Raw genomic sequence first — 22,846 nt, 5'->3', positions numbered from 1 at the left:
AGGCAGAGGCAGCAGGGTGGCGAGGTGGAGGCCTCACACTGAGGCCCTGTCTCAAGACAAAAAAATATTTCCAGTTGACTTAGGATCAGTGGGAGACGCCGAATTTGCTCACCGCTGTGACAATGCACTACCAACCAGGGACCCCACTTGTTCTACAGGGGAACCGTGGAAGGGTTCCTAAGGCACAACAGGGAAGGGAGTTGGGCACCAGTCTGGGTCACAGCTGGCAGCCTGGACCCCTGAACACTGGTCCCACTGCAGGACACAGCAGCCAGCATGTGCTGTGAGTTCCTGGTGGGTAGCGAAAAAAAGAGATGGAGAAAAAGAGAAAGAGGCCAGATGGATGCATGATGGGATGGATGTAGGAGAGGGCTACCCGGCAGCTCAGGCCCCAGTCTCCTACTCCCACGGCTCACTGGCCAGCGGCCAGGCGGGAGCACCTGGGCAGGATTATCAGGCGCTGGGCACATCAGTCCAGGACCATCCCACTCGGCAGATTCAGAGCGAGAAGTCGCCGGCACAGATGCGGGCGTGGACTCCCTCATCCAGGGGCAGGTAGCGGCCCTGCTTCAGGTCTAGAAAGAAGAGCCGGTCTGAGGTCTGGCGGGGGTCAAAGCCTTCACGCTGCAGCTGGGTCTTCTGGATTTTGAAGGTGCCTGGAGGTGGGGGAGGGGAGAGGTAGCTCTGCTCAGGGCTTCCTTCAGCAGTGGCCACCTCCTTGGTTCCACACCCTTCTGCTCCTGCTCCTAAGACCCATTCTCTCAGCACTTCATGCAGCTGTCTCTGTATTGAGTCGCTGTATCTGGAACTGCACCCCCAAAGCCCCAAAGAGGTAGCTTGTGTTTTTGTTATTGTTCTTAATTTTGAAAAATAGGGTCTCTGCAGTTCATGCTGGCCTCGAATTCAAAATGATCCTCCTGCCTCTTGAGTATCGGGATTATGTGAAGGAGCCACCACACTCATCTGAAAAAAGATTATCTTGCCTATTAAGAAAAGAGCTGGGGGCTGGAGAGCTGGCTCAGCAGTTGAGAGCACTGGCTGCTCTTCCAGAGGACCCGGGTTCAACTCCCAGCACCCACAGGGCAGCTCACAACTGTCCTGCTCCAGGGACATCCTCACACAGACATACACGCAGGCAAACGCCATTCAATGCTCATAAAATAAAATCATTATTAAAAATAAAGAAAAGAAAAAGAAAAGGGCTTGGAGCCAGGCAGGAGTGGCGCATGCCTTTGATCCCAGCACTTGAGAGGCAGGTGGATCTCTGGGTTCCAGGCCAGCCTGGGCTACAAAGTGAGTTCTAGCACAGCCTGGTGCACAGACAGAGTTAAGGAAAGCCACCCACAGCAGGTGCCATGGGCCCCTATTTCACACAGGGGTGCAGGAGCCCATGGGCCCCGAGGCAGGGCGTACCTGTAGTATCCACGTGGGGCAGAAGACGCAGGAAGACAGGCCGGGCATAGGACGCCAGAACCTTCTGCAACTCCTGGTACATGGAGTTAGGGTCCAGCCGGCCGTGCGGATCTGCAATGGCCGCCATACCGGCTTTCCCCTCCACCCCTGCAAAGGGGGTGCAGCTGAAAACACCCTGCCCCCAGTTAGCCCTGGTCTCTACTCTGTGACTTCCCAACTAGTACCTGCAGTTCCCATGTTAAAAGGGCCGTTTCCAGCCTTCTGATCCTGAGAAAGGGACCCCCAAACTGAAGCTCAATCTTGGAGAGGGGAAGGGATTCACAATCCAATCAGCAACCAGGCCAATCAGCTGTGTGGCCCAAGGGCACTAATGCACCTGTAGTACCTTCTGGATGGACTACCCGGGCTCCTCACCCTACACCCACCCCGTGTTCCCAGCTTGCCTGGCACAGCCACCCCGTACACAGCCACATCCGTCTGGCCCAGCAGGCGGCTCAGCACAGCTTCCACCTCAGTGGTGGACACGTTCTCCCCACGCCAGCGAAAGGTGTCCCCGCTGCGGTCTCGAAAATACATGTAGCCCAGCTCATCCATCACCAGCACGTCACCTGCACGGGAGAGGGGCAGGTGGGACCAGGCTTCACGTCCTTACAGCCAGCAGGATCACAAGCTCCGCACCTGAGAGGTAGGCGCTGTCGCCCTTTCGGAAAACACTGTGGGTGATCTTCTTGCTGGTGGCACTGTCACTAATGTAGCCATCGAAGCGACGCAGTGGGTCCTGCTGGTTGATCTGGCCGACGAGAAGACCAGGCTCCCCTGGAGGAGGTGACACGTAGGTTGACTGGGGTGGAAGCCGTGAAGACCCCAGCTCCCCAAGGCACTGGGCAAGGGCCATGCTCACCGGGTTGGCACGGGATGCAGAGGCCCTGGGCATCCCTCAGTGGCTCCATCGTGTCCTCGTTGACCTTGACCAGGCGGATGGGGTACACGTGCGTGAGGATGCGGCTGTTGAAGCCGCAGGAGCCGACCTGCGGTGGATATTGTGGTGAGCAGCCCCCGATCAGCGCTCCCAGTGCTCGGGCAGTGGGAGCGGCGGACGCCGTCCTGACCACACAGCTGCGAACCTTGCCGTCCATGTTGGCGATGCTGCAGTTGCACTCGGTGGCACCGTAGAACTCGCCGATCTGCCTCACGCCAAAGCGCTGCGTGAACTCCTCCCAGATGGCCGGCCGAAGCCCATTGCCCACAGCCAGGCGCACGCGGTGCCTCCGCTCAACGTCCCGAACAGGCTGCCTCAGCAGGTATCGGCAGATCTCGCCAATGTACTGCACTACCTGCGGGTGGCCGGGAAGGGCCCAGGCAAGGCCCAATCAGAAGCAGGGCCTGGTGGGAAGGAGCTCGGGGCCTCCTGTGTGCTCCCAGCACCCTAGCCTCTGTGCCTTGACTGTGCTTAACTAACCCTCACCAAGGACTCTCTCCGCCCAGAGGGCTGACCCTACTCTTGGCCTCCTGCCCCATCAGAAAGGGCCCAGCACTGTACAGGCAGCCCCTGGAGGCACTCGGGCACCTGGCTCCATCCCAGCTGCACTATGGTCCCAGTTTCCCTGACTGTAAAATAGGTACAGTATCTTTGCTGATGATACTGTAGGCTCCAAAATATTTACCCAGAAAGATTTTTTAGTGTTCCAGGGACACAGGGTGGTCCCCTTTCCCCACCATCAAGGTGAGCAGGCAGAGTAGGCAGGGCCTAACTAGATAGGATCACCTCCTCAGACAGAGCATGGACTGGTCTGGTACCAAAGAGCCTGAATAAGAGAAGCAGGGTCTGCGCAGTGGGACACAGCCTGCCTATAATTAGTGTGGCCCTGCAAGGAGGTGTGGCACACAGACGATGAACCTTGGCCAGAAAGGACAAAGGATTGGCCTGCTACAGCAGGGATAGAGGAGAACAGGCCTTGAAGGATGCACCTTGGTTGACTGAGTGGGGTGGGGCCTAAGAGAGAGGCAGGGCCTAGGCAATTGGGTGGAATTGGCTAAGCAAGAAGTGACCCAGGCCAGGAGGGGCGTGTCTGAGCAGGAGGGGTGGGGCTTGGGAAGTCAGGGGGCCACACCACAGCAGGTATTGGGCCCAGATGAGTCACGCAGAGAAGAATCTCCCCATGCGGAGACAAAGCCTGAGCTAGCCCGGAAGACTGCCGGGGCCCTGCTGTGGTGGGCGGAGCCTGGGAAGGGGCAGGGCCTACCGTGCAGTTGTACTTGACACAGTCATCCCAGAAGCGACTGGCGGAGAACTTCTTGCGCAGCACCACTGTCAGGCCGTAGATGACACACTGCCCCACGCCCATGATGTTCCCTAGAGGGAGGGTGGCTGTGAGGCTCGCTGGGGGATTCTGCCCACGCCCCTGGGTGCCCGCGTACCTGCGGAGTGATAGAGCGGCAGGCAGTCGTAGAGCACATCAGCTGGCCGCATGCTGTAGGAATGGTGGCCGAAGGCCGCGATGCGGTAGTACCTGTGGAGAGAGGCAAGTCACCAGAGGAGGTCTGGAAGTGACACATATGGGGAGGGGCCACCTGGTCTGGAGAGAGAAGACCCTGGGCCCCTTGGGAAGGCGACCTGGGAGTGGCGCATGGGAAGGTTCCAAGGCTTAAAGGACCATGGTAGGCTGGAGGAAGAGCTGGGGACTGAGAGGACAAAAGCCACAACTTGACTCAGAAGGGCAAAAGCAGAACCAGGACTTAGGATATGAAACCCTCAAGGATGCAGGCCAAGGTGGGGTGGGGATGGCAGGAGAGGGGAGCTGCAAGAGGCTGAGCAGGAGATGGGTGTGGCTCAGGCAGAGGGGAGAAAAAAGGAAGGGAACCCTGGGAGTCCTAGCACTGGCAGACTATGGCCCCGGCTCACCTGCTGTGCACCACAATGGCTGCCTTAGGAAGCCCCGTGGTCCCCGAGGTATAGATGTAAAACAGCCGATCTGCAGAAGAAGCAGGCATTGGGCACCAGAGAACCGAGGACGACACAGGGCAGAGATGGCAGGGGACCCTCCACTTACCATCCATGCCTTTGCCTGGGGCTTGCGCCAGAGGTGTGGTGGGCGCCTCAGAGAGCATTGGGTCCAGGAGCTGTGTGTCCGGCAGGATGCTCTCAGGTCCCAGGTCTCCCAAGCAGAACTTAAGCAGGCTCTTCCCCAGCTGCTCACTCACCTCCGCCACCGCTGTGGTGCAGAGGTTCAGGGTCATAGTTAAGGAGCACCCCTGGCCAGAATTTCCCTATCCCTGAGGTCCTGAGGTCCCCACCCTCATGATATCCACCAGGCCTCACCCGCTGCCATCTCTCCACCATAAATGAGGGCCTTGGCAGCCGATGTGCCCAGGCAGAAGACCAGGGGCTCTCGCCTCAGGTTGACATTGAGCAGTGCAGCCACCACACCGGCCTTAGACAGGCCCAGCCACAACCCCACAAACTCAGGCCGGCCCTCCAGAAACACGGCCACCACATCGCCCGGCGCAAAGCCCAGTTGGCGGAACAGGTTGGCCACTGCATTGGAGTAGGTGTCTAGCTGTGCGAAGGTCCAGCATACACCGCTGCTCGCATCCACCAGCGCCAGGCGCTCAGGTTGTCTCTGGGCCACCGCCTGGAAGATGCTCGGGATCGTGTCTCCTGCTCGCCGGTGTCGCCGCAGCTCCAGCCGCACCCGAATCAGAACGGAGAGGCCACTGCAGAGAAGAGGACAGTGTCACTATCTAAAGATGCCTCTAGCCTTAGTGCCCCTATTATAGGCCCCAGGACAACTGGGGAACCACTATGCTTAGTCCTTTAATGGCTGGTATCTTAGAGCAGGGAGCATTTACAAACCAGGCGGGAAGCTATGAATCTACAAAGCCAGCTTGTCTACCACATGAGTATTAGTCACCAAATAGACTTCCCTGGCTGTCCTGGTGCCCTGAGCATAGGGTGTCAAATTCTTTGTGCTCTGTGATGTTGCAATTGAACACAGGCTTAGCAAGCAATCTACTACCTCACTTCTCTCACTGGGGGATTCTAGGCCTGGGCTCTACCCTTGAGCCACACCACCCAGGCCCTCACTGGAAGATTCCAAGCAGAACTCCACCCCTGGGCCACGCCCTAACCCCTCACTGGGTATTCTATACAGGGCTTCAAGTCATGCCCCCAGCCTCCCCCCTTTTTCCTGAGACAGGGTTTCTCTGTGTAGCCCTGACTGTCCTGGAACTCACTCTGTAGACCAGGCTGGGCTGAAACTTAAGAGATCCACCTACCTCTGCCTCCTGAATCCTGGGACTAAAGGTTTGCGGCACCACCGCCTGGTTCCCCAGCCCTCTTCTTAGTTTTGAGTGTCTCCCAAACTGCCCTCTAACCTGGAGCCTGCATTCCTCTTGCCTCAGCATCTGGATACCTGGTTGACAGACCTGACTATCAGGAAGGTCTCAGATCTCATCCTTGTTCCTCTCTCTGGGGATGTCCCTTGAGTATCCTACCCATCATCAGAGGACACAGAACACCCAGAGCTGGTGACCACAGGCAGTCCAAGAGGAGACACCAAGCCTGCTAGTGCCTTGGACTCCCACTTGATAGCTCCTTGCTTGCCCACGCTAGCCTTGAACTCATGGCAACCCTGCCTCAAGCTACAGAACCCAGCCTCCTTCACTCATTCATCCCTTTCCTCATCTGTTCCTCCTTCACGTCCTCCCTCATCTGTCTGTCACCCCCTCAGGCTGCTGACTCAGTGATGAGCACTGGGTGGAACTGACTGTGCTGGGGAAGGAAGAGAACAGTCAAAATGAGAGCTCTTGACAGCCGGGGCAGTGAAAGGAGATGGGTGCCATCCACACAGCCAGTGCAAAGGTCTTGAGGAATGTGCCATTAAGCTCAGTGAGGGTGGCTAGAAAGGGGAGCAAGGACATGTTAGGCGAGTATCTATGAACCGAGCCTCCGATTCTTTCCTTTCTCTTCAAATAGCTAGCACCTCCTATGTGTCTGGGTGAGACTCAGAGGGGACAAAGACAAATGCCCTTTGTTGGTCCCATCTCAACTATCTCCCAGACACAAAGGGGTTCTTTAAACAACCCCAACACCCTTCTGCTACACTTTGTTTGCACAGGCTAAAAAAGCCATGCCCTTTCCTTAGCATCCATACTCCTTTCCCAGGCCTTGGTTCAACCATTCCGTGCTCAGAAAACACTCCAGAACGCAGAGGTGCTGCCCTGCCTTAGCATCTGTTCCCTGGCACCCAGGACTTTCCACAGCCATGGACTGCTGCTGACTCACTTCCTGTCCTTGCTCTCTCTCCTGGTGAGACAAGAGGGAATGAGCAGGTGGCATGGTGGCAATCGAGCCACTTGTCATCTTAGCATTCAGGAAGCTGAGGCAGGAGAGAATGGGAGTGTGAGGCCAGCCACTGCTATGGAAAACCGGAGAGAAGGCTCAGTGATTAGGAGCACTGGCTGCTCTTGCAGAGAGCCTGCATTTAATTCCCAGTACCCACCCGTGATTTCCAACCATCTGTAGCTGCAGTTTGTTCCAAAGCTCTCTTCTGCCTTCTGCAGGCACTAGGCATGCACATGGTACATACATACATGCAGGCATGTAAATGAAAATACACATGAAAATAAATTTTAAAAACTAAAAAATATTAAGTAAAAATAAATTTAAAATAAACAAAGGGGCCGGGCAGTGGTGGTGCACGCCTTTAATCTCAGCACTCTGATGGTAGAGGCAGGTGGATCTCTGTGAGTTCGAAGTCAGCCTGGTCTACAAAGTGAGTCCAGAACAACCAGGGCTACACAAAGAAACCCTGTCTCAAAAAACCAAAAATGAATAAAAACAAAGAAGAGGTGAAGTAGGGAAAAGAGAGGAAAGCATTTAAGGAGGTGGCCAAGGCCCAAGGCTGGGCCCATGGCTCAGCACCTGCCATAGATAACCCCAAGGGGGTAGAGTCCTGGGTAGTGGGTCAACCAGGAACCCTGCAGCCCTCAGGAACAGCTGCTGTCTGAGCAAAGCCACACATGCTGAAGAGTTGGGTGGTCATCAGCACTGAAGGCATGGGCGTCATGCTGGGATTTTACAGGTAAAAAGGAGAGGGACTCGGGCTTGAGAACTGATAAATGTCATCAGAAAGGTTGTCATTAAAGCAGTGGACCATGAGCTCAAAGCCAGCCTGGGTTATAGATAGTGACTGTGAGACTAGCCTGGGCTACAGGAAACAGGGCCTCCTTCAAAACCTTACTTCAAAGCCGGGTGAAGGGGCCCACGCCTGTAATCCCAGCACTCGGGGAAGCAGAAGCAGGTTGATCTCTGTGAGTTTGAGGCCATCTAGTTTACAAAGTGAGTCAGGGACAGCCAAGGCTACACAGAGAAACCTTGTCTCAGAAAAAAAATTGCCTCAAAAAATATAATTATAATGTTTAAAAGTGTATATATGTGTATATACATATTTATATGTGTATAAATATATATGTATATATATTTAGGTTTTTCAAGACAGGGTTTATCTGTGTAGCTTTGGCTGTCCGGAGACCTTTGTAGACCAGACTGCCTAGAACTCATAGAAATCTGCCCAACTCTGCATTCCTGAGTGTGGGATTAAAGATATGTGCCACCATGCTTGGCTTAAAAGTCTTTAAACTTGAAAAAAAAAATTCAGAGAGTGTGTCACTGTGAGGCCTGGATATCCTAGAACTTGCTATGTGGAGCAAGCTGGCCTCAAACCTAGAGACCTGCCTCTGCCTGCCTCCTGAGTGTGAGATTAAAGGTGTGCAGACTGTCCTCCGACTTCACACATGCTCATGAGCATTCACACGGGTCCACACACAAAATAAATAGTGTAAAACAGCCAATGTGTCTACTGGTTTGACTCACATAACACCCTGTCACTCAGAGGCAATTTGCAATGGGACAGACACACTCACAGGCGTCTGTGTGCAGGATCATTTTAGGATGTTTGCAAAATGAGGATAACTTTAAGTTTTAAATTCTGTTGGGTTTTAGTGTTTTGTTGTTGTTGTTGTTTTGTTGTTTTCAAAATGGGCTTTCTCTGTGTGTGTAGGCCAGGCTGGCTTCGAACCTACAGCTGTCTGCCTGCCTCTGCCTTCAGAGTGCTAGGATTATAGGCATTCACGGCTAGTTTTGAATTTTTAGTTTCATTCATGTATTCATTCATTCACTGTGCGTGTGGAGATCAGAAGAGACGTGTGGGAGTCAGTTCTTTCTGTCCACAGTGAAGGTGTTGGGGATGGAGTTCAGGTGGTTAGGCAAGGAGGCAAGCCTCCTCACCCATCTCACTCACCCAAAGGAGTGACATCTGAGTCACAGCTGTATGTGCACGGGTTCCCTCAAGAGGCTAAGTGAAGCCAGCAACTTCCCACTCTCAGTACTGTGCATGGCAAGCCGTCTGGTTAACTGGGCCTGCCTGTCACAGCTATGTGTTCCTGCATGGCGACCATGTGTTGGGAAGCAGCCCCAGACATACTGTCTTCCAGGATCTGTGGCCTTTACTGAGTGCAGACAAGCTGCCAAAACTTGGTGGCTGCCCTGAGAGCTAGGTTCACCACATGTGATAAAGAAGGCGGGTACAAAGAGGTCACAAGTCATGTGTTGCTCGGTGGATGAGCAAATGTCCTGAGTTTGACTGATGGCCCACACCGGCCATCCCAGCACAGAGCGACAGGGCAGTACTAGGGGCTCCAGTTCCCTCTAACTACAAAACAAGAGCCTGCCTCAAGATGAAATTGGGAGCTGCGGAGACAGCTCAGTGGTCCCAGCACCCACACGGTGGCTCACAACTATCTGCAACTCCAGTTCCAAGAGACCTGATGCCTTCTTCTGGCCACTGGGGACAACAGGAATGTATGTGGTACACGCACACCACAAAGACACACACAGATAAACACATGGTGACATACTCACACTAACATAATAAAAAAATTAAGTATCAATTTTAAAAAATTGACTTTTCATGCTCATCCTGTGGTCAAAGCCTTATAGCCTGAAACTCAAGGCTACGACCTCTAGGGTATTTGTGGAGGCAGAGCCTGGCTCCTAGACTGAGATCCCTGGAACCACAGCCAAAGACCAGCCTCAGCAGAGGACAGCGAGTCTACAGCCAGAGCACAGTGTGGTTAGTGAACAGAGAGTAAGAAAAACAAACCCCACCACCAAAACCAAAAGCGAGATGACCCAGGCAAAGACATTTGAGCCCAGCATTCATTAACCACCTGGCATATACCAAGCACCGTGCTGTCTAAAGCTGCCCTCCACCATAAGGCTGTCCACACGCAATTGAGATTCAATGGATAAGCTGATGGTTCAGAGCTGTGAGCTATCACAGATGAGGTCACACAGCAAGAAGACAGAATGACTCAGAACTGAACAAATCTCCCAAGATCCTCCATGGGCTTTACCATAGTACACATGTGAATGATGTATACAGCAGGCGCTCAATGCAGGCACCTCAAAGAAAGCATGCTGCTCAGGGGCCTGAATGAGAAATAAGAGGATGGCCCAAGGTCCACAGTCAGACCCTGGGTTTCTACCTCCACCATGTGTGCTGAGCACGTGTGCTTAGAGCATAGTTACTTGCCCATGAAGATGGTGGGTGTGTCAGCTGAGGGGAGGGCTGTGACTGCAGGAAACTCTTCTTCTTTCTAAAAGCTTCGACCTCTTCTGGAACTAGGCCACAGATGGTGGGTCTGTAAGGCAGGCCAGGTTCCAGCAGTACTGCGGGCCTGCCAGGGCCCTTCCCTCCAGCTTGCTACTCCCATCAGCGGGCCCACGCTGGCAGGCAGGGATCACTGCTTCGTCCCTACCACATGCTCTGGAACCCAGGTTGGCAGCTGCCCAAGCCACCCCCACACTGAGTACAAAGACACCTCTGTCCAGCCTGGCCCTTCCCAGGGCCTCTTCCACCCCCAGCTTCTTTCATCCGGAGCCCCAGGACTCGGGCTGGCAGCAAAGCAGGTTTGGGAGAACCGGCAGGGCTTGACAGATGTTTCTGGACAGTAGCTGACCTGGGCACAGCTGTGAGGGGGATGTCCAGCACTGGAAGGCTGAGATGAGGAGACCAAGAGTTCAAGTCCATTCTGGGCTCCAGTGAGACCCAGTTTCAAAAACATCACACACACACGAAGACAAAGAGGGCTGGGGAGAGGGCTTAGCAGTTAAGAGCACTGGCTGTGCCTGCAGAGGACCCAGGTTCAATTCCCAGAACCTGCATAGCAGCTCACAACTGTCTCTAACACCAATTCTATGGGATGTGGCATCGTCACACAGATGTACATGCAGGCATAACACCAATGCATATAAAATAAATAAAATCTTGAAACAACACAACAAAGACAAAGGAGAAGATAATTCCAAAAGCAAAGGCTGTTCCCAGTGGCCAGCCAGGTCTGGAGTCACACTGCAGGAGCCTGCAGAGGCCAGAAGGTGGCGGCAGATCACCTAGAAATTGAGTTTGGTGGTGAACCAAGCCCATGCCTTCTGGAAGAGCAACAGTGTTTCCAAGTACTGAGCCAGCTCCCCAATGGACTCCACTCTTTTTAAGGTTACCACCAGCCTGTTACCCCAGGAGGATATCCAGTTTCAGGTCAGCCAGGGCAAGAAAGACAGAGGGAGGCATGGGAAAAGAGAGAAAAGGAAAAAGAAAATACGGGAAGTTGGATTCCCTAAGAGCCTATCTCAAAAGGTCAAACAAAGGCTGTGGGCTGGGCTGGGTGGGCAGCACTTGCTCAGCATGCACAAAGCCCTGCGCTATGTGCCCGGAACTGCCACTACCAGATGTGCTGACACAAGTATATCACCCCAGTAGAGGAGAGGTAAAGGTTCAAGGCCACCTTCGGCTCCATGAAGAGTTCAAGGCCACCAGAGTCTGTCTGCAAAAGCAATGCCCTGGGTGCCTCATGCACTCGTGGCTCTCACTCTTCAGTCTCCTCCGACCACACTGCTAATCTGCACTGAATGAAGTTTCTTCAATACTTTGAGAGAAGAAAAAAGAAAGTCCAGCAAGCAGAAGGCAGCAGAAGCCAGCCCCCATTCCTACACGGTTCTGCTCTGTTCCCCATAAGCCTATTTCCTCACAATTCTTCAACAATGCTCAGTCTGTTTCCCAGAAGGAACCCAGAAGGACCCACAAGGGTTGACCTGAGACTTTGAATCCCAGCAACACTAAGATTCCTGCAGAATGCCCCCAGCTCCCTTCAACAATACCCTGAAAGCCAACCCGAGCCTCCAGCTTCCCTGCCCACCATGACTGCCCAGAGAGCCTCACCTCCGGAGACCCCCTGCTACATACGGTGGCCTTCTCACAGGCCCTGAACAATGCCCAGAGTTCCACATTCAGCATCCAGGTGGCCAACACCCTTAGAGTCCTTAGTCCTTTAGGGTCCCCAAGACAATCCTTCACCCCAAGCCTGTTCATTCCAAGAATCCGGACAGTGGGTCACCCACTAATGCCCCTAGGGCCTCAGTCTCCACCACGCCACCAGAACACCCAGCTCTCTCAACCCTCCAGTTACCCACCTACCACCTACCAACCTACCAATCTAACAGCACACCAAGTCCCAACTGCGTACTCAGTTCTCTCCAGACTCCCTTTCTGTCTCCTGCAGGACCCCATAGAGCCCTCCAATCAGTCACTCCACCTTCAGACCCCGTCCCCAGCCTATAAAACCAATTCCAGGCCACAAAAGGACCCTCACATCACCTTGCAAGATTCTGGATAGCCAGAGAGACAACCTGCATCCATGACCCCTGAACTTTCAACCCCATCCACTTACAAAAGATCTCGCCTCGCCGTCTTGCAGACGATACGCAGGAAGCGCCAGCCGCCGCCGCCCACGTACACACCGAATGCCGCCGCTGCGCTCCAGGTCCACGGAAGTCCCAGTAGCCAAAGCACCGCCAGGGAGGCCACCGAGGCAGTTCCTGCTCCGGGAACCCGCATCCTGTGGTGCACACAGCTGAAGTCGCGGACGCCGCCCCCAACCCTAGTCCTGACCCAGCCCAGGACATGTCCCAGACCCTGGCCAGGTTACATCTTCCCAGGCGGTAACCTAAAAATAAAAGCATTTACTATGAAGTCTGGCCCCTCCCCTGGGCGCATACCTAGGAACCAGGACCCGCCCCACTGCCTCTAAGCTAGGCTCCAGGAGGGCCAAAATCCAACCAGCTTCCTTAACTCGCCCCGCCTCGAGGCCTAGGATTGGCCACATCCCTATCAATTGATTGCCCTCCCGCCCTCTCCCAGCCCCAGAATTTCTACGTCATCAATGCCAGACCCCGCCCCATGCCTTGACCATGTGGCTGGACATTGCACTCCCAAGCTCCACCCTTGAGCTTCAAACCTCCAAGCGTGGGGTCGCCTTCGTACCCCGCACACGCCTGGGCCCTTGGCAGCCAAAGGTTCAGGCCACGCCCTAATAGTCCCTAATCCCTTCATCTGTGTCCCAAAAGCCACATACTGCCTCAGAGCCTGGATGTTCCGACGAAGGCTGCCTCTAACGAATACCTAGCACGAGGTCATTAGACCACGCCCCCAAACGAGATCTCTGCCTCCGCCCATAAGTGCGAGCCTCAAATCAAAGTCCCCAAACTGATCGGGACTCCACCCTCAGATGTGGCCGGTGGGTCCGGCCCCCAGCGCACCCGCGCACGCTCTTCCCCTAAGTGGCCCCTCCAGGTGAGACCTATGGCCCCGCCCTCACAGGGCCCATGGCTCCGCCTCTGTCCGCACAGGCCCACTCTGACCCAGGACCCCACCCCCGGTGTGCCTATGACCCCGCCCCCGGGCGCGGGCCCGCCTCCAGTTCCTAGTCGAGCTGACTTTCGTGACCCAGATTCTACCTGGGCCTCCCGCGCCGCCTCCAGGCCTTGTCAGTCACCGTTCGCGGAGAGGCCGGATCCGTGCGGCTCACCCAGCACCTAGCTCCGCCCCAAACCTCTCTTCCCCGATGCCTAACGCTCCCAGGCCCTCACCTGACTCCGTGCCGGCCAGCCCCTTCCGGAGGCCTAGACCATAGAGAGGACGTGAGGGCCAGAGAGCCCGTGAAACTCATGAGCTAGAGCGGCCGGCCCAGGAATACCTACGAGTCTCCAGGGCAACGAAGCGGTGGCCCAGCTTCCCGTCTCTCCAGGCAGTGGAAACACGCAGGTGCAGAGGGCGGGGCCATGGCTCTAGGGGGCGTGGCTCCGTGGCACCAAACCCAGAACACGTGCAAGATCCCCAGCGCCCGAGGCGCGCAGGTCCAGCCCAGGGTTCTCCTATGCCGGAGTTTGCCCGACCTTGCGCGACCTAGCTTGTCCTAGATACAAGCCTGGAGGCTTCTCGGCATTCCGGATTCCAAGAGAGTCGAAATTCACACCCTGGGGGCTGCAGAGGCCTTAGTCTTGAAGATAAGGAGCCACCACACCCCAGTTCTTCCTCCCCCAAGCCTTATAATCACATTCTATAAACCCAGGGTAGTGTCAGGCCCATATCAGGTCACCATCCTTCCTCGACATGAGCCCTTCTTGCACTCCAGGTGCCTCCTAGGAGATCCTGACTCACCGCAGCATACTTTGTTGCTCCCCAGGGGCAAGAGTCCCCTAGACCCCTGTTTGCACCCCAGATTCCTAAGGGCCCATCCAGAGACGCCCCTATCCCTAGTCTCCTGCTAGGGTGCCCCGTCCCTGGTGTCAGGCTAACCTGCTCAGGCTTGCAGAACTCCGGCCCTCGCTGCTCCCTCGCAGGTTCTTGCAGAAACTACTGCAGGAGGCCTGGACAGGGAACTTCTGGGCTCAGCGAGAGTTGGTGGGTCCCTTCAGGGGAAGAGCCCTTTGCAGTCTTGAGCGCTTCTCACTCACAGCGCCCCGGTGTGCCTCTTCCCTGCCCCTCCTTCCCAACTACCCTCCCACGCCCCCTGCCCACCCTGCGGGCTTGCTTGTTTTCTGACCCGCTTGGCCGACCTTCCCACAGCTCTCCTTGGGAGGAGGCCAGCCTGGGCCGGCTTTCAGCTCCACTCCAAGGCCAACGCTGGGCAGGCGCCGCCCCACCCCCGCCCGCAGCTGCCGTTGGTGTTTTGGAGGAGGGTGGGTGGCTGGGATGGGGGTGCAGCTGAAGACACTGGACCCAGCTAGCCAGGAGTCAACAAAGACCTGTCTCTAGAGCGGCCCTCTCTCTATTGCAATCACCCCATTTGACAGGTAAAGGCATTTTACTGACTGCTACAGCCTAGATTCAGCCCTCCTTCCTGCCCTCCACCTCGCTCATGGCCTGCTCCTGTTTCCATATTCCTGGAACATCTCCTGTGTCCTTTGCCCCACTTCCTCTCACCATCCCGTGCCCTCCCCGTTTCTCTCTTCTCTCCTCCTCCTTTTCTTCTCCAAGTCTAGAGTGCCGAAGTGTAAGCATCCGGCTCTTGACCCCTCATCAGATCTCTGCACCTGCTCCTCAGTCCCAAACATCTGAAAAGTTGCTAGCGGGCTGGTGAGGTGGCTCAGAGGGGAAAGGCACTTGCCGTCAAGTCTGGGGACTTCCATTTGATCCTCGGGATCAACTTGATTTAAGAGAACTCCTAAAAGTTATTCTTCACCCTCTAAGCATACGACACATAATACACACACACACACAAACACACACACGAAAAAATAAAGGATAGTTGTTGTCGATGTTTTGGTTTATGAAATGTAAACATGTTTTTTGTTAAAATTCCAAGTTGGGGATTTTAGTTTGTCACACCTGTTAAGTGTTTCGTGTGGAGCGTGGTCTTTGCCAGGTGGAATTACATTCTGAGGACTTTGAGGGGTATAAATATGACAGCCCAGAGGAAGAAGGCATGGCTGCTTGGAAGAGGACTGCTTGCTGCTGATTCACCCTGCTGCTGCATTTGCTGTTTGCTGATTTGCTTTTTACCTGGATTTCTGGATGACTGATATTGGTCTTGTCCCTTAAAGAATCCAACAACCCCACCCAGTGGGAAGTAGCAGAGAGAACTCTGGCCCTGTCCCCACTAACCTTCTTTCTCTCCTACCCAGAGCTGGGTGTTGGAAGGGAGGTAGAAGTGTTTAATAACCCTAAATAAAGTAGGATTGTTAAAAAATAGGGTAGCTTTTTTAAAGAGAGAGAGAGAGAAAGGAAGGAGGCTTTTAAGGCTGAGGTATCCTGAACAATAAACCTAGAAAGGCCTCAGTTGGTAGAGTGCTCGTCTAGCCTGCAGGTAGCCCTGGGTTCCCTTACCCTGTTAACAAGGAGGGAGGTGGGAAATCCAAGGTCGTCCTTGGTTACCTAACAGCTGGAGACTGCAATGGAGCAGAGACCTTGGTTGAGGGAGGGAAGTCTCCTGCCACTGACACCTGTAAAGCTGTGTTGGTGACCAACCAAGGATATGACACACCCTCAGAATGTTCTTTCCTTTATCATCTGCTTGAAATTGATGGGGAAAGCTGAGCATGAGCAGAAGCTCCTGTCCCTTTAATCTTTGATTTTCAGCTAAGCCACCTCCCTTGTTAGTAGTTATATAAAAACGATGCCACGCACACAGCAGAAACAGGTATTATATGAAAGAGGTTTATTGGATGAGAGAGAAACTTGGTGTGGGGAGGGGGCACCCCACAGAGAAAGGGGAAGAGCAAGAGAGCAACAAAGTGGCAGGTTGGTTCACTGAACCACACCTGTCAGGTGTGACTGCTTGGCAGATGACACAGGATGACTCATAGGTTGCTAGGCAACCCAGAAACAGGCTGCCTAAAAACTAACAACCTTCAACTGAGCATGTGTAGGACTGAAGAGAGGTGCTTGCACCAAGCTTGATGACCTCAGTTCCAGCCCCAGGACACAGTGGAAGTAGAGAACCAACTTGGGTCCGCTGTCCTCTGTTCTCCATAAGTGCATGTGTGACTGCCTGCCATAATTTGTGTTAGAACAACTAAACCTGCTTAGGAGTGGGTTCCTGAATAAATCTTAGAATTTATTGTCTGGCAGCAGACAGACAATATTGTCTGTCTGTCTTTGTAGACACCAGGATTCATACACTGGTACAGCACGAGGATAAGAGTCAACCTTGGCTTCATAGTGAATCTAAGGACAGCTTGGGCTACAAGAAACCCTTTCTCAAATACAAAAATAAGGCCAGGTAGTGGTGACACACACCATTAATCCAAGCACTTGGGAGACAGAGACAGGAGGATCTCTGTGAGTTCAAGGCCAGGCTGGTCTACAGAGTGAGTTCCAGGACAGCCAGGGCTACACAGAGAAACCTTGTCTCAAAACCAAACCAAAACCAAAAAGGTTTCTTTGAACTCTACCAGAACATGTTCTTGCTCAGAGCCCAGACTGCAGCTGCCTTGAGTGACACACTCACCTTGGAAAAGTTTATCTGTGTTTTGGTAGTTGGAGGGGTAAGGTGCTGGAAACCTCTGAGTTTCCTGATATAGTCTGGGTGATGAGAGGGGAAAGAGAAGGGAGGAGCCTGTAGTATTTATTTAGTTATTATTGTTGTTTGGGTTTTGCTCCTCCCCCCCCCCCCCCCCATGTTGCAAGTGATGGAAGCCAGGCTCTGAGCCATGGTCCCAGCCCCTCACTGGAAGATCATAGGCAGGGACTCCACTTAGCCAACATCCCCAGACCCCCTTTTTTTTTTTTTTTTTTTTTTTTGCATATATCCCAGGGTGTCCTGGAACTTGCAGCTTGGCCCTGTTGAAGGTCTGTGAGGCTTTCTGGTCCCTTAAAAACTAATGCTGGTTCTGTAGCAGTCAACCTACAGGAGGATTAGTGGCTAATCTAGCTTCTGAGGTTTCTATTCTTGAGGCTGGCTGGCCAGTCAGCAGACTCCCCTGCGGCCGTCTCCTCCCACGCAGCTACCATGGTATCCCTCTTCTCTGGCCGCACCCTGATCAGGAACAACAGTGACCAGGATGAAGTGGAGACTGAGGCTGAGCTGAGCCGTCGGCTGGAGAATCGTCTGGTGCTCCTGTTCTTCGGTGCTGGGGCCTGTCCCAGGTGCCAGGCCTTTGCCCCAGTCCTTAAAGACTTCTTTGTGCGGCTCACTGATGAGTTCTACGTGCTGCGGGCGGCACAGCTGGCCCTGGTTTATGTGTCCCAGGACCCCACCGAGGAGCAACAGGATCTGTTCCTCAGGGACATGCCTGAGAAGTGGTTCTTCCTGCCGTTCCATGATGACCTGAGGAGGTAAGAGCCCAGATGGGACAGGGAGGGCTTCCTGCAGAAGGTGTCTCTGTCCTGGTACTGGAAGCTAGCACAGAGAGAGGGATTCTACTACAGCCCACTGAAGTGAACAGATAGGAAGCAAAGTCTCAGAAAAACACACGATGGTGGCTAGAGGTGGTAGCAGAAGCCTGCCATCCCAATACTTGGAGATAAAGGAGGAGAATTGCTACAAGTTCAAGTCTAGCTCTAAAAACAAAGCAAGAGGTAGCTCAGTTACTGCAGTGCCTGTCTGGTATCTGTGAAGACACAGTTCCATGTTGGAGCCTTTGCATACACCCAATGTACCAGGCGCATACACAAGGAAGGTGGGTGGAGGCTGGACTATTAGGAGTCTGAGGCTAACCTGGACTATGTAGGGTGACCCTGCTCCCAAATAAACAAATCCCACAAAAAATGAAAAAGAAGAGAGACGAATCCCACCACATACTCAGGAGCTGTAAGATGAGAAGGGGCCTGGCCTGGGAGAGGGTGTCAAAGCCCACAACACGGCACCTTGGAAAGGAGAGCTGCTTCATTCCTGGAGCTCAGGCGCAGGCGCCTTCACCGGGGAGGGTGGAGCCATGGGAGGTAACAGAGCCAGGGAGAGCAGGAGTCACTGTGTAAGCACGGCTGACAGAGGACTTTACAGCCTGTGTCTATGTTAGAACTTCCAGCTTTCTGGTTAAGGAGAATTACTACGTGATGGGGTCTCAGGTAGCCCATGCTGGCTTCCAGCTGGCCATGTAGCCAAAGCTGGCCCTGAACTCCTGATCCTATCTGTGCCTTCCAAGTGCTGGGATGACAGTTCCCACACCCAGGATTTTTATATTTACTCGTGTGTGTGAGCGCATGTGTGTTGTAAACACGTACCGCCTGTATAATTCCTGGTGTGGGGTTAAAGGCTGGCGCCAGTCACTCCAGCGTATTCCTTGAGTCAGGATCTCTCACTTGAACCCGGAGATAACTGACAGGACTGGCAGAACCAGTAAGCTCCAGGGGTCATGAGGGCCCCACTCCACCCATCATGATCAGAATTGGGGCACCCCTGCACTGTGCAGCTATGTGGGTTCTGCTCCACAAATGAGCAGCATTTCTGTCCCTATAGTAGAAATACCAGCTACGAGGATCTTAGAGGAACCTTCTGTGAAGGACAAAGTTCATTCACCCTGATCCTGGAGTGGTGTGCAAGCCTCTTATTCCAGCACTTGGGAGGCTAAGGTGGGAGGATCAGGAGTTCAAAGTTACCTTTTTCTATATGAACAGGTGGAGGCCAGCCTGGGCTACAAAAACAAACAAAACAACAACAACAACAAATAAGCAAGAATCATAGATTAAGAAATTTGGCTGAAGCTGGGCACTGGTGGTGGTGAACCTCTTTAATCCCAGCACTCAAGAGGCCGAGCTCTGTGAGTTCAAGACCAGCTGGTCTACAGAGTTTCAGGACAGCCAGGGATACACAGAGAAACCCAACTTGAAAACCAAACCAAAACAAAAAACAACAAAACAGTACTTGGAGTGAGTTGGGTGTGGTGACATTTGCCCTTAATTGCAGCAGGCTGATTTCTGTGAGATTTTAGTCTGCATAGTGAGTTCCAGGACATAGCTTCGTAATGAGAATCATCCCTGAGAGTGGAGGGCACAAAGGGGGTTTCTCTCTGCGTGGGGTCCAGGAGCTGAAAACAGCTTCTTGGTGTCTTCGGAACACTGAAATCCCTGCCCCTGCCTGTAGTGTGACTTATCTTGTGTGTGTGTGTGTGTGTGTGTGTGTGTGTGTGTGGGTTATATTGTGTATGTGTGTTGCTAGTTAACTGGCCGTTTGGGAAAGCCTTAGAACTGCTAGACCATATGATCTTCAGTGTCACTTGCTTTTTGGATTTCTGGGAACAAGAGGGGATAGAAAAAGCCAGCAGAGGCTGGGAGAAATTGTGTAGGACTGGAGTGGAGTCAGGGAGTAGGGTTAGAGAAGATGGTGCAGGAAGAAAGAAGAGAGAGTAGGTGGAGAGAAGAGAAGAAACGAGCAGAGTGAAAACAGACAGCTGAGAGCGAACTGGGCTACAGAGTGAGAAGAGATTATGGTTGGGATAGGTTGAGCCAGGAGAAGCTGACTGTTGGGTTGCTGAGGGAGAAACCTTTGAAGGGGCTAACCTGAAAACTGGGAGGAGGGCTGGCCAGGGAGTTAAGAGAACTGGTTGCTATTTGCAGGAAAAGAAAAAGAACACACATTTTACACCTGCCCATTAAGGGCCTGCGTGAGATGCCAGCTGTACCGCAGTCAGGGTCTCCCCAGGGTCTCTGCACATACCCTGACTCTCAGGAACTCTCTTTGCAGTTCTCCCGCCTCCCCCTCCATCCGTAAGATTTTAGTTCAACCATCACCCCCTCTTTGCTCAGACTGAGGGAATTTGAGAGCCTTTCACAGTATGCATTCATTCCACACGTTTCCCGAACATTCCTCAATTGGCCTCGATGTTTGAAATCGCTCCCTTTTCTCATTGACAGCAGGAAAACAATACACAACACACAGCAGGTGGACACAGAAAGCCAGGGGGGCGGAGTTAGGGGGCGTCCCGGGAGAGGGAGGGTGTGACGGGTGTGACAGCCAGGGACGGCTGGCTGACGCGCACTCCCCGCAGGGACCTCGGCCACCGATTCTCAGTGCGTCGCCTGCCTGCGGTCGTGGTACTCAAGCCGGGCGGGGACGTGCTGACCAACGACGCGACGGACGAGATCCAGCGCCTGGGACCCGCCTGCTTTGCCAACTGGCAGGAGGCGGCAGAGCTGCTGGACCGCAGCTTCCTGCAGCCCGAGGACCTGGACGAGCCCGCGAGGCGCAGCATCACCGAGCCTCTGCGCCGTCGCAAGTACCGTGTGGACCGGGATGCCGGCCGGGGACGGAGCGGCTGCGACTCTGGTGACCCCCAGCGGAACCCGGGTGCAGGGGCGGAGCTCTGGTGATGACCCCTCCCCAGGTGAATCTGGATACAGAGGCGAGGCTCTGGTGACCCCCAGGAAAGGGGCAGGTCTCTGATTAGCCTTCTCCTCTAATTCCTTATGTTCCCTAGACAGCAGCCCAGCTTGGCCTTGAACTCACCATGCCTCAGCCTAACCAACAAATAGCTGAACTGACAGCCAAAGAAAAACAAGAGTTTTCTCTCCCCAGTCTCCCCTAGTCCTCGAAAAAACGTGGATCCCCATGAGCAGGTGCTGGGCAGGTAGCCAGGATTTAGCGCGCGCTAGGCAAGCTTTCTGCGCACAGAACCCTGGCCTCAGATCTCCCGTCCACAATAAAACAAGCAGAAAGCACTAGTGCCAGGCTTGCACCACAAAGCACGCCCGTTAGTTGGCGTCCTAGGTCTGGGGCAAGGCCCGCGAGCCGGCTTAAAGTGCGATGGCGCTTGCTCTCAAGCCTGACAGGCCGGTTTCAGTCCCCGTGGTGGAAGGAAAACCGACTCCCGCAAGTTGTGGACCACAGGGTTACAGCGGCTCGCACAGGCCCAACTCACAAATAAGTATATCTAACAAAAATACGGGGGTGTTGTTTTGTTTTTTCGAGATGGGGTTTCTCTGTGTAGCCCTGGACGTCTCACTCTGTAGACCAGGCTGGCCTCAAACTCTGGGAGCCGAGTGCCTCTGCCTCCTGAGTGCTGGGATTAAAGGCGTGCGCCGCCACCACCTACAAAAATAGTTTAAGTTGTGCGCAAATCCACAAAAGAAACAAAACAAAACAAAACAAAGAGCTGTGTGTGCAGAACGATCCGGAGTCGAAGGCCATTTCCAGGCAGCCTGAGACCTCCGTCTGGAGCGCCATTCCTGGGCCCTGAGACTTCTGGACAGAGCCAAGGAGAGTGCGGATGCTCTCGCTTTGCCTGCGGCGCCCCCTGCCGGCCCAGTGCAGGAGGCGCGGGCGAGTAAGCTGGCAAGCCTGACTTTATGGGGCAAGAATCTGACTAGATGAGGGGAGAAGGCTGCTAACCAGCAGAGTTGGAACCAAAAGTAACCGCCTCTGTTCCCAACTTGGAGTAGTGAGGAAAACTGAGGCTCAATTCTAAGAATGCCTGCTGGCCACCAAGCCTGGCTACCTGAACTCAATCCCAGGTACCCAGGTGGTGTAAAAAACTTACTCTCACAAGTTGTCCCTTGACGCCCACCAATGTGTAGCTGACCTTTTGCTACTTTGTGGGTTCTTCTCTATTCCACCCTTCTCTACCCCTGTTCTTCTTCCCTTCCAACCCTTTAACACTACATAAGAGAGTAAAAGGGGTAGAGAGTAAAGGAAAGAGCTTCCTGAATAAAGTCAGGGGTCAGAAAGGGGTCGATGTTATCGTTAGACTACTTCCTGCTGATCAGGGACATCGAGTTCCTTGGGCCAAGTTGATCTTTGCCATCAGGATACTAATTTCTTCTTGTTATTTCTTCTTTGTGCACAACTACTTAAAATTCGACCACCAACAACCCACCCCACCCATCGGGACCTTAGCATTCTCTGAAAAGTTCCCAGAATTCCAAATGTCACACACTCGGCAGAAACTATCTGCAGCTGGTAAAATCATGCTTCTGCTAGAGCAGGAGGCAAATCATAGCCAGCTGCTGTGAAGCAGCCCCACAGCCCACACTGTGTTTTTAAAAGAAACCAAAATTCTCACTGTACCCTCATCCTCCACAAAGAGTAATAAATGGGGAATTTAAAAATTATTATTGCTGTAATTTTGCTTTTTCAACAGAGGGCTTCTCTGGCTGTCCTTGAACTCACTGTGCATATCAGGCTGGCCTCAGACTTAATGATCTGCCTGCCTCTACCTCCTAGGTGCTGGGATTAAAGCAATGTGTCATCCTCACCTGGCTGGAATTTTAAAATATTAATTAAAAAAGAAATCTTCATTCACCGCTTATGGGAATGTAAAAATTTTGCAGTTGCCACGGGCGTTAACATAGGAGTCAGCAAATGACTCCTAGAGCTTCAGTGCTGGAGGCTCCCATGCATGCATAGCTGATTTGGAGCATTGTAACTGACACTTGCCAAAAGGTAGATGCATCCCAAATGTCCACCCACAGACCAGTGGACCAACTCCTGTAGTGTGTCCGGAGTGGAATATTGCTCAGCCAGGAACAGGAACAGAGCACTGACACAGGCTACACACGAGGCATTGAGTGACAGCAGCCAGACACAAAAGGCTTTGCCTGGCAGGAAATGCCCCCAACAGGGAAAACTACAAATGTAGCTGATCAAGCTTCCAGGAGCA

The 22,846-nt window shown here is 53.6% G+C and overlaps 2 protein-coding genes across 9 annotated transcripts; one reads left to right on the top strand and one right to left on the bottom strand.

Annotated features, from left to right (window-relative positions):
- Window positions 1-329: 329 nt before the first annotated feature.
- Window positions 330-14,282, bottom strand: Slc27a1 (solute carrier family 27 member 1). Of its 8 annotated transcripts, XM_055618736.1 has the most exons (14): window positions 14,109-14,281; window positions 13,511-13,793; window positions 12,202-12,369; window positions 4,733-5,127; window positions 4,464-4,625; window positions 4,316-4,385; window positions 3,832-3,923; window positions 3,657-3,766; window positions 2,538-2,747; window positions 2,315-2,441; window positions 2,092-2,229; window positions 1,857-2,021; window positions 1,414-1,560; window positions 330-656 (listed from the first exon to the last, which is right to left on the bottom strand). In XM_055618736.1, exons 2-14 carry the CDS (start codon window positions 13,591-13,593, stop codon window positions 499-501), a joined length of 2,025 nt encoding a protein of 674 aa, XP_055474711.1. In that variant the 5' UTR covers window positions 13,594-13,793; window positions 14,109-14,281; the 3' UTR covers window positions 330-498. The 8 variants fall into 8 exon arrangements, with proteins under 8 accessions (XP_055474711.1, XP_055474715.1, XP_055474717.1 ...); XM_055618740.1 differs by lacking the exon at window positions 13,511-13,793 and having other exon boundaries at window positions 12,202-12,477; window positions 14,109-14,282; XM_055618742.1 differs by lacking the exon at window positions 13,511-13,793.
- An 82-nt stretch (window positions 14,283-14,364) lies between these two features.
- Nxnl1 (nucleoredoxin like 1) lies at window positions 14,365-22,279 on the top strand. The gene is made up of 3 exons (XM_055618745.1): window positions 14,365-14,605; window positions 17,258-17,588; window positions 20,240-22,279. The coding sequence occupies exons 2-3, from the start codon at window positions 17,263-17,265 to the stop codon at window positions 20,559-20,561; spliced, it is 648 nt and encodes a 215-aa protein (XP_055474720.1). The 5' UTR covers window positions 14,365-14,605; window positions 17,258-17,262; the 3' UTR covers window positions 20,562-22,279.
- Window positions 22,280-22,846: the final 567 nt, after the last annotated feature.

The sequence above is a fragment of the Psammomys obesus genome, unplaced genomic scaffold (genome assembly GCF_907164565.1).
Source record: "Psammomys obesus unplaced genomic scaffold, mPsaObe1.curated_primary_1811, whole genome shotgun sequence".
NCBI lineage: Eukaryota > Metazoa > Chordata > Mammalia > Rodentia > Muridae > Psammomys > Psammomys obesus.
This window is presented reverse-complemented; position numbering and strand designations above follow the sequence as displayed.

Bases quoted from the DNA above. Each gene is read 5' to 3' on its own strand.
- Slc27a1 (XM_055618736.1), bottom strand. From the start codon at position 13,593: ATGGCCCCGCCCTCTGCACCTGCGTGTTTCCACTGCCTGGAGAGACGG. The intron at 5,128-12,201 runs GTAAGTGGATGG...TCTTCTCTGCAG, and splicing joins ACGGCGAGGCGAGATCTTTT to TGGCCTCTCCGTTCTGATTC. The intron at 2,442-2,537 runs GTTCGCAGCTGT...TATCCACCGCAG, and splicing joins TCGCCAACATGGACGGCAAG to GTCGGCTCCTGCGGCTTCAA.
- Nxnl1 (XM_055618745.1), top strand. From the start codon at position 17,263: ATGGTATCCCTCTTCTCTGGCCGCACCCTGATCAGGAACAACAGTGAC. The intron at 17,589-20,239 runs GTAAGAGCCCAG...CACTCCCCGCAG, and splicing joins TTCCATGATGACCTGAGGAG to GGACCTCGGCCACCGATTCT.